We start from the raw sequence: 17,038 nt of genomic DNA on the forward strand, positions 1-17,038 counted from the left end.
TAAGGAGAAACCCTCTTTGCTTGACTCTCATTTCTCTCTTGTCTGCCACCATGTAAGACATGCCTTTTGCCCACCATGATTGTGAGGCCTCCCCAGCCACGTGGAACTGTGAGTCCATTAAACCTCATTTTCTCTATAAATTACCCAGTCTCGGGTATGTCTTTATCAGCAGCATGAAAATGGACTAATACAGTGCCAAACTGGGAACAGTTCCCCACATGGGAACCTTGGTGGGCCCCACAGTGCCTGCAGCAGACAGAGCCACACTCCCCAGCTTGGCCTTTAAGGCACCTCATAGCCAGAACTCACTCCACCTCTCTAGCACCACCATCTCTGTTTGCCCGACACATCCTGCCAAGTGGCTACCCCTGGACTTACTGCTATTCCCCAAATGTGCTGTCCGTCTTGTGCCCTCTGGGCCTTGCTGATTTCGTCTTTGTTACTTTCCGAGACAAAGCTCAAAGGTCCTTCCCATGAGGCACCTTCCCTGAGTCCCCAGGTAGAGGTGGGGCTCTCTGTCCTGTGCTCCCACTGCACTTCCCACAGTCCTGCACCACAGCACGTCTCCTGCTATATGACATCTCTCTCGTTCCCTGTGTCTCCTTCCCTGGATAGGAACTTGCCAAAGGAACAAGCTCTTAGTCATGCTTTTATTCCAGGGCACAGCACAGAGAGCAAAACCCATAGACAGTTGTGGATTGAACGAGTGGCCCAGAGAAACTGCGAGATAATTTGGGCTTTTAAATTCTATTCCAAATAGACAAAATAGCTGTCGAATCGTTGTGTGACCTGATACAGGTGATTTAACTTCTCTGATTCTCAATGGTATCATCTTTAAAGTAAGTGAATTGGGTTGAATGATCTTGAAAACAACCTCACACTCTAAAATTCTGTGAATCTTGGAGTAAATACGTTTTAGAGTTTATGGAGACTGTTTAGCATTTGGTGCTCCCCGGGAATTTCCCTCATTTTCACCATTAAGAATTCTACAAAGCATTTTTCCCAGGACATCCTTTAGATTCTTTTGAATTTGTGGTGTCATCAGTGATGAAAATGAAAGAAGAAAGAAATCATGGAAAGAAAAGCTATGGGCATGATTCTCACAATGCCTCACTCTCAATAAATCCTTGTTGAATAAACAAAAGAATGATAAGAAAGGGAAGAGCGGAGAATAAAAGAACAATAAGAAACAAAGAAGCTGGCACTTAGTATGAATAAATGCAGACTTCATTTGACATTGAGATGTGATCATCAACTTCCTATGGATTCTTAAAAATAATGATTGCTCATTTAAAATCACTACTCAAACTCTAAATTTTTGGTTTCGGTGATCATCTTTGAAAAAAAATCAATCACACACATATTTAGATTTGATTTTTCAGAATTCAAAGGAACCAACAAATTCTTGCCTTCCAACTTTCTATCAAAGAGCTAAGAGTAAGACCTATATCTAAGGCCAAGGAATTTTGAGCAAAGTTGCCAGCAACTCCCTAACATAGCTATTGCAGAATTGCCAGTCAGCCCCCTTCTCCTCTATGTTTTCCACTGCTTGGAGTCTGGCTGCAAGGGTGAATCTGAGCCCCTCTGAGCGCTGCACTTCCATATTAGCAAAGAAAACACGTGGGGTGGGCACTTCTGGCCTTGATGGCAAAATGCCTTGTCCTAATGTTTGTAAAATACACCAACCTCACACAGCCCACATCGGATTCATTTTCCATCAGCACTTCCAAAAGCAATCTTGTGCTGGGCAGAGAGACAAATTTCACCCTGAAGAACTGTTTTGGGAAATTGGAAGGTCAAACCCTTCCCCAACGATTTCAGCGGACAAAAGTCAAATGAGAAAATCTCAGATTCCAAGAGTTTTGTTTTGTTTTTCTCTTGTACAACCAGACCAAAACAAGTCATAAGAAATGCGATTTTAAAAAGATTGAATTTTGCTCTATATGCCCCTTTTATGCAGAAGAAAGACACCACACCACTAAAGACTTTTTACAAGCATTTATACACAACCAAAGGCTCCAGGTGGCACTGCTTACTCCCACGTGGAAGTCAGGTCTCGAGTGTCTGCCTCCCCTTGCTACCCCACAGGGTCATCATTGGCCTACCTTTCCCGTCCTCAGGACCAGCTCCTCGACCACACACAGAGCCCTATTCATGTACTTCCTCTGCCCCTTCCCTGTTCCAGCATAACAAGAAGACAAACATCTTGACTGTGCACATCTGATAGGTGAAGGCAAGTGTGGAAATAAGTGAAAACCAACCAAATGAGGACAAGCAGAGGCTGTTTATTCAGAGCTCACTACAGCAAGGGAGTCGGCCACCATCATTTGAGTTTAGCAGAGACTCAAAAGCAGGCAGGGGAGTGGAAAATCTCCATGGTGGAGAGAAGGAAAGGCTTCGGTGTGCCCTGATTGGAGGCTGTTGGCCTGGGGACACTAGAGAAGGGCTAGCTAAAAGCAGAGCAGCCAATGTGGTTGGTTAGGCATAGACATTTGGCTTTCCCGGTTGGTAGTAAGTTGGAAGCAGGAACAGAGATTAGGGAAGTTATTCATCAAGTCCTGGCCATCTGGTGCTGACTGTTACAGAGTTATTCTTTAGCCTCCTGGGTTGTTATTACAGATAGCATTTTGACTTCCTGCAAGTCTGACTTACAGACAGAAGGCTTCCTGGGCTGTTTATTGTAGATAAGAGGTTGGTTTCTGGACAGGTTGCTGCAGGTTGTGGTCAGAGATCTATTTTTACACATGGTCCAGCAATTGTCTTTGCATATTCCGTCTCTCATAAGGAGACAACACAGCTGGTGACTGACGACAGTAAGAGGTTTTCCTCCAAAACCCCCCAAGTCTCTAATCTAGTAGCTTATCCCTCTTATTTTAGGGTTAAAAAGAAATCATCCATGAAAGAGATAAATATGTCAATTACTATGAGAAAAGTAATTTTAACTAGTTTTTCAGAAGGCCTGCATTCTTGCCAGTGAAGATAACTATCGAAACTCTACTGAAATTCCCTCCAAGCGTCCATCCTCTCACATTATTTTCCTATGCTCTTCCAAGCTTGAGATTCTGACAGCACCAGAGACAGATGATATATTTTTGGACTGTATACATAAACACGCCTCTCCAGGATAACCAAGAAGTGTCTGTATTCCACTAGAAGCAAGCCAAATCACGCCTGCCATTGCTTAAACACATTCCGCCTCGTTCGAGTCTCAGGAGAGATGGAAAATAGCTACTATTTTGACATTTTTCTCTCAGCCCATCTGTCCCAGGTAAAATATTACTCCTTTCTCTTTTACCCAAATGTTATGATTTTAACCCTCTAATTATCTTTTTGTCCTTTTAGACTCTCTGAACTTCATATCTTCCTTTAATATGAAAAGAAAAAATATCATAAGTTAATTTTCTAACTTGGTAAAAGGAAATGTCCTGCCCAGGAGGGGGGAGAAGATGAAAACTCAGTGTCTTCCATACCGGCAGGTTTTGTGTGGAGTTGAAACTATCTGTGAGGAGCAACAGGCCAAAGGCTTCAGTCACATACTTGGTCACCGTCCTCCTCTTCTTGTCCAAGAGCCTCTTCCTGATGTATTCTCTTAACTTAGGGATTTCTGGAATTCACAGGCAGCACAAATAATTGTTAAAGGCCAGAAGTTTGTGGTCAATAGAATTCATAAAAGTTGAAAGACCAAGGTGGCGATCTGAATGAACTAGAGTTGAGATCCCACGTGGGCTGGATGCCTACAGAACCAACCTTTCTGAAAAGCACTTTTCCCATGTCTAGGATCAATGACAGTGATGAATTGTAGATCAGCAATACTGCATATTCATTTTATTTAGCCATATTAAAAAAACTACATGGAAAAGTACAGGCTGGTTGAAAACATGAGCTCTTTCCTTTGAACAGCTATCACCTGCAGAGGTAAACCAAAGTGCTCACAATTCTAGAGTCTCAGCCCTTCGGTCCCCCTAGACTTTTCTATCTATATCAACTAACCCTTAACACCAGAATAGCCCATGCTTGCTGTAGAAAGGAACAAGAACCTCTGACATGCAGGATTCTTGATGTGACAGGATTCCTGTCACATCCTAACCCATTGTCGGTCAGAAGATAATAGATGCCACACTACCCTTTTCCCCATTATTCCCATATGTGGCAATTTCTCTATATTATTCCTTCCATATACCACGCTAATTTTGTCTTTTATACCCTTAATCAAGCAGTTCCCCCATCTCTGGGAACATTTCACACCTTCTGCTCCTTAACCTCCATTCACATACCTACACGTCTAGTAAAATGCATGCACGTTGCAAGCCATATCAAGTTCAGATGAGAATGCAGTCCTGACCCTGCCTGCCCACCCACTTTCCACTGAGTATCTAGTGCACACAGAGCTCTAGGTTCCCTGGGCTTCTATTGCACTCATGGTCAGCAACAACTAAGCCTTATTTTTACTTCAGTTTTTGCATTTGGGTTAGTATTAGCTCCTCATCCAGATTTCAAGTTCTGTGAAGAAAGAGCCATGCCTTATGCTTTCACTGCCTCACAGACAAAATATACAATAGTCACTCAGGAAACAATTCTAATGCCTGAAGCTGGGTCGGGGGGGACTAAGGAAATGATAACCCAATTTTTTTTTTTTTTTTTTGAGACGAAGTTCCGCTCCTGTCACCCAGGCTGGAGTTCAATCGTACAATCTCAGCTCACTGCAACCTCCACCTCCCAGATTCAAGCAATTCTCCTGCCTTAGCCTCCCGAGTAGCTGGCACCACCATGCCCGGCTAATTTTTGTATTTTTTAGTAGAAATGGGGTTTCACCATATTGGTCAGGTTGGTCTTGAACTCCTGACCTTAGGGGATCCACCCACCTCGACCTCCCAAAGTGCTTGGATTACTGGCATGAGCCACATGCCTGGCTTTTTTTGTTGTTGTTTTTTGAGACAGAGTTTCACTCTTGTTGTCCAGGCTGTAGTGCAATGGCGCAATCTCAGCTCACTGCAAACTCTGCCTCCCGGGTTCAAGCAATTCTCCTGCCTCAGCCTCCCAAGTAGCTGAGATTATAGGCATGCACTACCACACCTGGCAAATTTTGTATTTTTAGTAGAGATGGGGTTTCGCCATGTTTGTCAGGCTGGTCTCGTACTCCTGACCTCAGGTGATGTATTCACTTTGGCCTCCCAAAGTGCTGGAATTACAGGTGTGAGCCACTGCGCCCAGCAACCCAATTATTTGACCTTTACCAACCCACGGTAAGATTTGGAGGCAAGAGGAATTGTGGTCTCAGGCACCACAACAATGCAGAGAGGAAAATATCCTTATTTGCAATTGGTATTGAAACCATGGCAAGCTGGAAAAAAATTGTGTGGCACAAAAAGTTCTAGAGCAGGAAATTCGAAGTGCCAGGCTTGATCTTGAGAATTTTAGTCATGGAGATTTAAAAAACATAAATTACCCGTTTCCTCCTCGGTGAGGAGAGCCTGCTGCCAGTACTCCTGGGCGCTGACTGTATACACCAGATCTGAGGCTTCCAGAACCTTGAAGTCAGCTGGCAGTTTTCTCTGAAGTGAGAGAGTCACACAGAAAACAGAATAACTCAAACCATGGCAAAGGCAATCATGCACAGGACCCACAATAGCCTTCAGCCAATTTCAGCTCACTCACTTTCAGTTCTCCACCACCCTCTCTGGGAACAGACAATGTTCTCAATGTCTGGTGTTGCCATCTGTCCACTCCTAACAGGGTCAGAAGTTATGAGGAAACTGCTGCATAGAAACTATTCTCTTGGGAGTTAATATCAATTCTAGAAAAAAATGTGTAGAGAAAATAGTTCAAAGGCGTATTGAAATGTTCCGAGGGGGAATAATACCAGGATCCTTTCTCAAAAAAGAAACACATGTCTGGAATGGGCAGTGATGTGCTGCAGCCAGCTCGTACCAGCTCCTGAAAGCCAACAGCACACATCACTTTCCTACGCTGCATTCAGTGACGTCACACTGGTAGCTTGAAATTGACAATGTTGGGACTGTTTCTGTCCTGAATCTCAAACTGATAACCCAAATCCATAACCACATTGTGATCCCCAATTTTCAACCAAATAATTCCAGCTGACATGTGACCACAGCTTATCAATACTAAGAGGCACATCATTTCCCTGTTTAATATTTCTGAAATTGAGATGCATCTTGCAACTGCTGTAGACCAGGTGACAGTCACAAGGTGGTTGTCACTGCCTGCATGTTATGGGCTGAAATGTATCCCCCTCCAAAATTCCCATGTTGAGGTCCCAATCTCCACTAACTCCTATTTACACCACAGGAATTGGCAAATGGTACACATCAGCCTTTTGTGTTTTGTTTGTTCGTTTGTTTTGGGGGATTTTTTTGTTTTTAAACAAAGAGCTAGTTCTTAAACATTTACAAGTGCAACGCAACACAAACCTGGCTAAGGTCCTATAAAAGCGACAGTTTCTTAAGTAGTTAGTGAGTAATCATACACATTTTAATGCAGACTAATGTTGAAACAAGTGATGGTGTTAAATGTCAAGCATTTAACACCATCATTTGGCTGGGTGCAGTGGTTCACACCTGTAATCCTAGCACTTTGGGAGGCCAAGGCAGGCGGATCACGAGGTCAGGAGTTCGAGACCAGCCTGGCCAATATGGTGAAACTCCATCTCTACTAAAAAATACAAAAATTAGCCGGGTGTGGTGGTGTGCACCTGTAGTCACAGCTACGCGGGAGACTGAGACAAGAGAATTGTTTGAACCCGGGAGGTGGAGGTTGCAGTGAGCCAAGATCATGCCACTGCACTCCAGCCTGAGGGAGAGAGAGAGACTCCATCTCAAAAAAAAAAAAAACAAAAAAAAACAAAAACAAAAGTCAAGCAATTAAGAATTATTTGAGAGAGTCTTTTTTTGTGCTTAGAAAAACATTGTCATGGAGAAGTCATACTAGAATCATACAGAAATAGAATTCCATATTCTTTCATTCTTCTTACTTAAAACAAAAGAGAAAAACATTCACCTATAGAATGTGCATGTGCGTGTGTGGGTATTTGAGGGAGGTAGAAAGCAGTGAAGAGTTGTCAATCTCTTTCTGATGCAAAGGTATAAAAGAACTGAGTGAGTAGACGCCTTGCAGTCCACCGGGACTGGTGAGAAGCCGTGTCCCTGGCAAGCTATAAGCACATGTAGTTAAGGCTGGAATACGGATATCTGTGTAGACTGCCAGAAGCCCACCCCCACCAACCCCCTTATAGAGTGAGCTGAAGTTGCATAAAGAATCTATCTGCTGAGATTTTGCTTTGATAGAGTTTTCACTCTAGGAAAAAGTTTAGGGAAAGCTGAAACTATTTTCTATGGGGAGATGAAATTAATGTAGAATTAAGTTTAAGTAGGGTTTTAAAACAGTTCCAAGAAAGGCATGTGCTTAGCTGTGTCCAGATGTTTGCATTATTTAAAATCTGGACCTAAATCTTGTATAACTTTTCTAAAAATTATTGAAGATTAGTTAACATTTATGCTTTTTATTGGAGTAAAAAGAAATGTTTTTATAGTGTCAATGAAGTGACTCTAGCATAAAGGGTTCATATTATTGTAAAAGAGAAGTAGAAACAGCTATAGCTAGAGGTAGGATCCAAGATGTTAGTAGATATTCATTAAATTATGCAACAGAAATATTACACACTGTTCTAATTTAAACACATGGCTTGTCATAATAAAATGTAACACAATATATTAAAGTTTGTAAAAAGATGTTGTATATGAGAGAGGAGAAAACGTGGAAGCTCAAACCAGAAGGGAGGCTAGGTGTGGTGGCTCACACCTGTAATCCCAGCACTTTGGGAAGCCGAGGCAGGTGGATTGCCTAAGCTCAGGAATTCAGGACCAGCCTGGCCAACATGGTGAAACCCCGTCTCTACTAAAAATACAAAAAATTAGCCGGGCATAGAGGCACACGCCTGTAGTCCCAACTACTCAGGAGGCTGAGGCAGGAGAATTTCTTGAGCCTGGGAGGCAGAGGCTGCAGTGAGCCATGATCATGCCATTGAACTCCAGGCAGGACAACAGAGGAAGACACGATCTTAAAAAAATAAAATAAAAGGCTGGGCACGGTGGCTCATGCCTGTAATCCCAGCACTTTGGGAGGCCGAGGCAGGCAAATCACCTGAGGTCTGGAGTTTGAGACCAGCCTGATCAACATGGAGAAACCCCGTCTCTACTAAAAATACAAAATTAGCCAGGCATGGTGGTGGGTGCCTGTAATCCCAGCTACTCAGGAGGCTGAGACAGGAGAATTACTTGAACCTGGGAGGCGGAGGTTGCGGTGAGCCGAGATAGCGCCATTGCACTCCAGCCTGGGCAGCAGGAGCGAAACAAAACAAAACAAAACAAAACAAAAAAACAAAAACAAACAAACCAAAAAACCAAACTGGGTCAAGGCAAAATTTAAGGGAAGGTCAAGTGAACCATAACATACCAGGTAATAAGAAAAAATGTGGAGCTAGAAAGCCGCGTTACTATAGGATGGGGCCCAAATCAGGCATCTTGGAAAGATCTGTGTGCCTGTGTCTCAGCCTTGAATCTCAAACTAATAACTCAAATCCATAACTACATGTGATCCCCAATCTTCAACCACTTAACTTCAGCTGATATGTGACTACAGCTTATCAATACTAAGAGGCACATTGTTTCCCCGTTTAATATTTTTGAAATTGAGATGCATCTTGCAACTGCTGTAGGCCAGGTGGCAGTCACAAGGTGGTTGTCACTGCCTGCGTGTTATGGGCTGAAATGTATCCCCCTCCAAAATTCACATGTTGAGGTCCTAATCTCCACTACCTAAAAATGTGACCTTATATGGAAATTGGGTCATTGAGGTTGAAATGTATTAAGATGAAGTCATACTGGAGTAGGGTGGGCCCCTAATCCAATGATTGGTGTCTTTAAAAAAAGAGGAAATTTGGATACAGAGACACACACATGAGGAGAATGGCATATGAAGACTGGAGTTGTGCTGCCACAAGCCAGGAATTACCAGAAGCAAGGAGAGAGAACTGGACCAGATCCTTCCCGCAGCTTCAGAGGGAGCATGACTCTGCTAATACCTTGATTTTGGACTTCCAACCTCCAGAACTGGGAGATAATAATTTTCTGTCGTTCCAAGCTACCCAGCTGTGGTGATTAGGAGGTTCATACATTGCACATGGGTGAACTTGGTCACAGCTGTTCACGTTGCCCTTCCTTCTAATGAGTTGTGTGCATTACTTAACTGCCATTTAATATGTCTTTTAAAAGATTATGTTATGATTCAGCATTGAAAGGTCAGCATTTTCCAGGCCGTTACATCGAAAGGCCTGGAAATGGAAACGTGGGGCATATACTTGATGTTAGTGGAAAAAATGCTCATGGTTGGTGGAGTACAAAGTAATCCCAGATTTTCTTGCAAAGCAACACCTAGATGCTTCATGGGACCTAGGAAAGGGAGACATCCACATGTAGATGAAGGTGGGTTGTGTTTTGATACTGAGGTACATGCAAAGTGACTGCCTATCCCACACCCAGCCAAAAAAAAAAAAAAAAAAGTGACGGAAACTCAAAGAATGCCTTATAAAGAACTTCCGTGTCATGTTTTCTGTAATTAAAACTAAATTTGCTCCAAGGCCAGGCACTGTGGCTCACATCTGTAATCCCAGTGCTTTGGGAGGCCCAAGCAGGAGAATTGCTTGAGCCCAGGAATTAGAGACCAGCCTGGGCAACATACCCTGTCTCTACAAAAAATTTAAAAATTAGCTGGATGTGTTGGTGCATACTGGTATACCGGTAGTCCTAGCTCCTTGGGGGGCTGGTGGGGGTCAGGGGGAGTGGAGTGCGGGCAGGAAGATAGCTTGAGCCCAGAAATTCAAGGTTGCAGTGAGTTATCATTGTGCCCCCACACTCCAGCCTGGGTAATAGAGTGAGACCCGTCTGGAAAAAAAAAAAGTTCCAAACGACGGCATGTAGCACAAGTAAAGGTTTCACAATAATTGAAACTGAAATAAAGTGGTTGGAGAATGAACGCATCACCTTGCCATCAGAGATGTGGATTGGAGGCCTCAGAAGAACTTGCACCATAGCAGTGACAGCTATAGTCACCCTGCAAACGGATGTATTGCTGCCCAGGCCCTAACTCATACAAACCAATTCGGCATGTTTACTGGCATAGTTGTAAATTGTGTATTGAAGTATTCTATGTTTCCATTTCCAGGGATAATATGATCAGGCACTCATACAATGCATATTTCTTTAATACCGACAAGAACAATTCAGGAGACCAAGACCAGCTGTACTAAGTTTTGCCTCATTAAAACTGTCATTCAAGAATTGCCTGGTAGAATATTTTGGCTTAAGTATGAGGCCTAATGATATTGCGCTAGAAACAAAAGCTTTGAAATTTTCAATTCCATGTTGCACAACAGACGTTTTCTGTATCAATATTATTGAAGGCAAAATACAGAAAGAAATTGAATATAGAGCTGGTCATCGGCCAAATGTTTTTACTATTGAATCCAATACTGAAGATTTTGTTTCAGCCAAACATATCATCTGTCACATTGTACTTACTCTGATATATCCCTTATGTTGTGTTGTTTATATTTTATCTTAAACTTGGTTTTAGTTTTATAGTTGTATAAGACTATTTATTATAAGCCAGACGCAGTGGCTCACGTTGGTAATCCCAGCACTTTGGGAGGCCGAGGCGGGCAGATCACCAGAGGTCAGGAGTTCGAGACCAGCCTGGCTAACATGGTGAAACATCATCTCCACTAAAAATACAAAAATTAGCTGGGCATAGTGGCGGGCATTTGTAATCCCAGCTACTCGGGAGGCTGAGGCAGGAAAATCGCTTGAACCCGGGGGTTGGAGGTTGCAGTGAGCCGAGATTGCACCACTGCACTCCAGCCTGGGCAACGGAGCGCAACTCTGTCTCAAAATAAAAAATTAAAAAAAAAAGACTATGATAATAAGAAGTTGTATGTTTGTACCTATTTTAGTGATAAAATAATAAAAATAAGAGAACACTAAGTACAGCTCAGGCCTTATCCCTGTCCACTCCCTCTCACACTCTCCCTCTGAGCCTTTCCAAGCTACTCGCCTGTCATTCGCCAAACACAGCAGCCTGTGTCAATGGTGTTCTTGCTTCTGCCTCAAAAGTGCCTTCTCGACTTTTTCACCTTACTAAAGACTACAGGTCTTTAAAATTCTGCTCTGCAGAGCACTGTGGTGCCTGTCGAGCTGTAGTCCCAGCTACGTGGGAGGCTGAGGCAGGAGGATCACTTCAGCCCAGGAGTTTGAGACCAGTCTGGGCAACATAGTGGAAACCCCATCTTTAAAAATAATAATAATAAAATTGGCCAGGGGCAGTGGCTCATGCCTGTAATCCCAGCATTTTGGGAGGCCAAGGCAGGCAGATCACCTGAGGTCAGGAGTTCAAGACCAGCCTGGTCAACATGGTAAAACCCTGTCTCTACTAAAAGTACAAAAATTAACCAGGCATGGTGACATGCACCTGTAATCCCAGCTACTCAGGAGGCTGAGGCAGGAGAATCGCTTGAACCCAGGAGACGGAGGTTGCAGTGAGCCGAGTTTTTCCCACTGCACTCCAGCCTGGGTGACAGAGTGAGACTAAGTCTCAAAAAATAATAATAATACTAAAATAAAATTCTGCTCAGAGGCTGAGTTTTCCTTGAACACCACCCCAGTCCCACCTCCCCTGCCACTAGTGTGACCTGGCATCTTTCCTCCGTGCCCCATAGCACTCCACAATTCCTCCACTGTATGGAGATCCCAGACTCACCTGGGCCTACTCCTCTGTGGACAACATGCTCATTCGACTCACCCAAGAATCACAGGAGATAGATATCATTATCTCTCCACTTTAAAGATGAGAAAATGGTGCCTCAGAGAGGTAACTGAAGCAGTAGGACTGAGTTAAATCCAAACTGTCTCCTCTAGGTCAGTAATCCCAGCACTTTGGGAGGTCAAGGCAGGTGGATCACTTGAGCCCAGGAGTTTGAGACCAGCCTGGACAACATGGTGCAATCCCATCTCTACAAAAAAATACAAAAATTAGCCAGACATGGTGGTGCATGCCTATAGCCCCAGCTACTTGAGAGGCTGAGGTGGGAGGATCTTTTGAGCCTGGGAGGCAGAGGTTTTAGTGAGTCAAGATCACACCGCTGCACTCCAGCCTGGCCAGCAGAGTGAGACCCCTGTCTCAAAACAAAACAAACAAACAGTCTATTCCAAAGCTTTTGCCCTTGCAACTACACAATACCAGGCATACATTTGTTTCTCAAAATCTAGTTGCTGCGATACAGAAAAACACACAGGGAAACCTATCAACTCACCTTCAGTTTTTCCTTGAGAATTCTAGTCCTTTGTAGTTTTATCATTTCATTTCTTTCTAAAACAGCCTCTCGCTGACTCTGAATAGCTTGCTAGGTTGTGAAAGGAAATAGAAGTATGCAGAGAGCCGTGTTATCAACAGTGATGAGGCGGCAAGACGCACATTTTTTTGGCAGATTTTCATTTGGTCCAGACAGTCAAATATGCACGCACTGTATTAGAATTATACACAGTTGCCGGGCACGGTGGCTCGTGCCTGTAATCCTAGCACTTTGGGAGGCCAAGGTAGGCAGATCACAAGGTCAAGAGATCGAGACCATCCTGGCTAATCCAGTGAAACCCCATCTCTACTAAGAATACAAAAAAATTAGCCAGGTGTGGCGGCACGTGCCTGTAGTTCCAGCTACTCGGGAGGCTGAGGCAGGAGAATTGCTTGAACACAGGAGGCAGAGGTTGCAGTGAGTCGAGATCATGCCACTGCACTCCAGCCTGGGCGACAGAGTGAGACTCTGTCTCAAAAAAAAAAAAATACACAGTTGACCCTTGGACTACATGGGTTTGAACTGCATAGGTCCACTTATACGTGGATTCTTTTTCAATAATTGAAAAAGATTTTGAAGATTTGCGACAATCTGAAAAAACTCACAGACAAACCCTGTAGCCTAGAAATATCAAAAAATTAACAAAAAGGTGTCATGAATGCATAAAATACATGTAGATCCCAGTTTATATTTGATAATGTACTACCATGAAATGCACACGATTCTATCATGAAAAGTTAAAATTTATCAAAACTTCTGTAAACACCTATAGACTACATGGTACCATTTGCTGTCAAGAGAAATGTAAACAAACATTAAGATGCAGTATTAAATCATAACTACATAAAATTAACTGTAGTACACACTATACTACTGTAATAACTTCAGAGCCACCTCCTGTTGCTGTTGTGGTGAGCTCAAGTGTTGCAAATATCCACTTAAAACGCCAAACACCATGTGATACTAATCATCTCCACGTGAGCAGTTCATCACTCCAGTAAATTGCATATGGCCATAAAAAGTGATCTCTTGCAGTTCTCATGTATTTTTCAGCCTGTTTAGTGCAATACCCTAAATCTTGAATAGGGACCCACGTGAAGTCCAGTGATCCTGGAGGGGCTCCCAAGTAGCAGAGAAAAGTCATGATATTACAAGAAAAAGTTGAATCGCTTCGTATGTGCCGTAGATTGAGGTCTGCAGCTGCTGTTGCCTGTCATTTCAGATGTACGATTCATCTTATAAACAGATGAAGTAAACTTATGCTGTTGATAAATACAGCGCCGTATTGTAAATGTATTTTCTCTTCCTTATGATTTTCTTTCTTTTTTTTGTTGTTGTTGTTGTTTTTTGAGATGGAGTCTCGCTGTTGCTCAGGCTGGAATGAAGTGGCGCGATCTCAGCTCACTGCAACCTCCGCCTCCCAGGTTCAAGTGATTGTCCTGCCTCAGCCTACTGAGTAGCTGGGATTACAGGTGCACACCACCAGGCCCAGCTGATTTTTGCATTTTTAGTAGAAACGGGGTTTCACCATGTTGGTTGGGCTGGTCTTAACGCCTGACCTCGTGATCCACCCACCTCGGCCTTCCAAAGTGCTGGGATTACAGGCATGAGTCACCACGCCCGGCCATGATTTTCTTAATGACATTTTCTTTTCTCTAGCTTACTTATTGTAAGAATACAGAACATAATACATACACAAAATATGTATTAATCAACTGTTTATGCTATCGGTAAGACTGCCAATCAACGGTGGCTATTAGTAGTTAAGTTTTTGGGAAATCAAAAATTATGTGTGGATTTTCGATTGAGCAGGGAGTTGGCACACTAATCTCTACGTTGTTCAAGAGCCAATTGTAATATCAATCATAAAAAGCATTATTTAAAAAGAACTAGTTTGGGCTGGGCGCGGTGGCTCACGCCTGTAATCCCAGCACTTTGGGAGGCCGAAGCAGGCGGATCACCTGAGGTCAGGGGTTTGAAACCAGCCTGGCCAACATGGTGAAACCCCATCTCTACTAAAAATACAAAAATTAGCCAGGCATGGTGGTGGGTACCTGTAATCCCAGCTACTCCGGAGGCTGAGTTAGGAGAATTGCTTGAACCTGGGAGGCAGAGATTGCTGTGAGCCGAGATCGCACCACTGCACTCCAGCCTGGGTGACAGAGCGAGACTCTGTCCCAAAAAAATAAATAAATAAATAATAATTTAAAAATAAAAATAAAAATAAACTAGTTCATACTTACATTTCCCGCCTTTCTTTCCCTGAAATAAAATTAGAAAAATTTAACAATTACTTAACTTTTACGATGTGTCACTGCAGTCTTTCGACTTTCCCCAAAAGCAGCACACACTCCCGTGTCTGTGCCTTTTCATAAGCTCTTTCTTTGACCCGATGCTCTCTCTTCTGACCCATCTCCAGTGTCAACTTGAAAAAAGTGCCTTCATTTCTCAACGGCCAGCCAGCGTTTTGTCAGCTGTGAACATTTTCTGTGACCTCACTCCCTGTCCCAGTCAAAAATGCAGCCCTCTCACCCTGGGTTCCCATAGCACCTGTCTTGTCCCTTTATGTATAACCTTTAACCCTCTTTTAGACGATGAGCTCAAAGACTGTGCAACGTGCCTCTGAATCCACAGCCCCTACCCGTGTTCAATAAATGCTTACCATTAATAAATTAGATTTAATTATGTTAATTTATTTTTTTTTTTTTTGAGACAGAGTCTCGCTCTGTTGCCCAGGCTGGAGTGCAGTGGTACGATCTCAGCTCACTGCAACCTCCACATCCCAGGTCCAAGCGATTCCCCTGCCTCAGCCTCCTGAGTAGCTGGGACTACAGGTGCACACCACCACGCCCAGCCAATTTATTTTGTATTTTTTAGTACAGATGGGGTTTTACCATGTTGGCCAGGATGGTCTCAATCTCCTGACCTTGTGATCTGCCCACCTCGGCCTCCCAAAGTGCTGGGATTACAGGTGTGAGCCACCACACCCAGCCTAATTGTGTTAATTTTAGTGTTGGCATTGGAAAGGGAGGGCTGGAGATGTTCTCTGCTGGGGTGAGATGGGGAGAAATGCAGGAGGAAAAAAATGCAGCTGTAATTCCAACCCAGACCATGAGAGCAAGTGAATTCCTAGAGATGGCAGTCAGACCTAAGCTTCAGTGGGCGTGGAGGAAATGGTGGAGGAGCAGTAAAGGAGCTCTTGTTGGAGGTGAGACGCATCCGTGACATCACATCCCGTGAGCACACACCCCATGGATCCAGGAAAGCCCAGTATATACCCGCTGATCCCCTCTAAGGACTAATCACACCCCCTCTCACTATCCAAATCGTCCCAATATGGAAGGTTAGTTATAGTCTTCCTAACTATAGGGACAACAGGGCTCTCCGTGGAAATCAACATCTATTAAGCCCTAAAATGCGTACCTTTCATTGTTATTTGTTAGAATACAGATCTTAGAGAATGCAACGACCTTCGCCCAAAGTTCTAAAACTTTCGAGAACGTGTTCCAAGTGAGTTAAAAAGTTCAGGAGTCTCTGGCTGGGGATGCTGGGCTTAATACCTAGGTGACGGGTGGATCTGTGCATCAAACCACCATGGCACATGTTTACCTGTGTAACAAACCTGCACATCCTGCACATGTACCCTGGAACTTAAAATAAAAATAAAAATAAAAATTTAATGATTTTTAAAAAGCTCAGGAGTACAAAAACCTGAAACATCAAAGCTGTACCCTGGGCTGGGTGCAGTGGCTCACACCTGTAATCCCAGCACTTTGGGAGGCCAAGGAGGGCAGATCACCTGAGGTCTGGAGTTCAAGACCACCCCGGCCAACTTGGTGAAACCCCATCTCTACTAAAATCTACTAAAATACAAAAATTAGCTGGGCATACCGGCCGGCACCTGTAATCCCAGCTACTCGGGAGGCTGAGGCAGGAGAATTGCTTCAACCCAGGAGACAGAGGTTGCAGTGAGCTGAGATCGTGCCATTGCACTCCAGCCTGGGCAGCACAGCAAGACTCTGTCTCAAAAAAAAAAAAAGCTGTACCCTACCAGGTAGGATTATAGGCTGTACCTCCTAGTTATGGGGGCGTCTACACTTTCTACATCTGTGGAGCAGGTGGGATCATCACATCGCACAGTGCAGGAGGTACCATCTGCATCTGGTACATGTGAGTGGCACCCCCGGAGCTGTGTAGGGGACACCAGCTTAGCACTAAGCAGCTACCCTGGAAGGTTCGGATTCCTGAGACAACCCAACCAAGGGTCCTGATGTCCCAGGAAGTCCCCCAGCCTTTTCTTTCCTCCCCAACAGTCACTTCCTGAAGCCCTCTAACCACGTTACAAAGTCAAGCTCCATGCTACCGTAGTCAGGACCCACAGAGGAAAGCCCCTGACTGGAGCCCACATTCCTGTGAGCTCAGCACAATACCTTAGGTATTCTGGCAAGTGGAGTTTGTCCGTCTTGGTGACCACCAGGGCCACTTCCCTACAGAAGCCCCGCTGGCAGGCTTTGATGCTCTCATTCAGAAGGTCTTCGTAGGCTCGCCCCCCAGAAACTCGCTCTATGTCGCTGATCACCCAGATCACTGAGCACTTGTCAATGGTCTGCAAAACAT

At 43.9% G+C, this 17,038-nt stretch overlaps 1 protein-coding gene across 2 annotated transcripts in view; it reads right to left on the reverse strand.

Moving 5' to 3' along the window:
• The window catches only part of NUGGC (nuclear GTPase, germinal center associated), a 59,847-nt gene that overhangs the window by 19,402 nt on the left and 23,407 nt on the right, over positions 1–17,038 (reverse strand). For both annotated transcript variants that reach the window (XM_054497363.2, XM_063669456.1), the window contains exons 8-12: positions 16,852–17,027; positions 14,665–14,683; positions 12,383–12,472; positions 5,447–5,552; positions 3,471–3,604 (exon numbers count right to left, since the gene is read on the reverse strand). In XM_054497363.2, the coding sequence (XP_054353338.2) occupies positions 3,471–3,604; positions 5,447–5,552; positions 12,383–12,472; positions 14,665–14,683; positions 16,852–17,027 (525 nt within the window). The remainder of the gene's footprint in view (positions 1–3,470; positions 3,605–5,446; positions 5,553–12,382; positions 12,473–14,664; positions 14,684–16,851; positions 17,028–17,038) is intronic.

The sequence above is a fragment of the Pongo pygmaeus genome, chromosome 7 (genome assembly GCF_028885625.2).
Source record: "Pongo pygmaeus isolate AG05252 chromosome 7, NHGRI_mPonPyg2-v2.0_pri, whole genome shotgun sequence".
Classification (NCBI taxonomy): domain Eukaryota; kingdom Metazoa; phylum Chordata; class Mammalia; order Primates; family Hominidae; genus Pongo; species Pongo pygmaeus.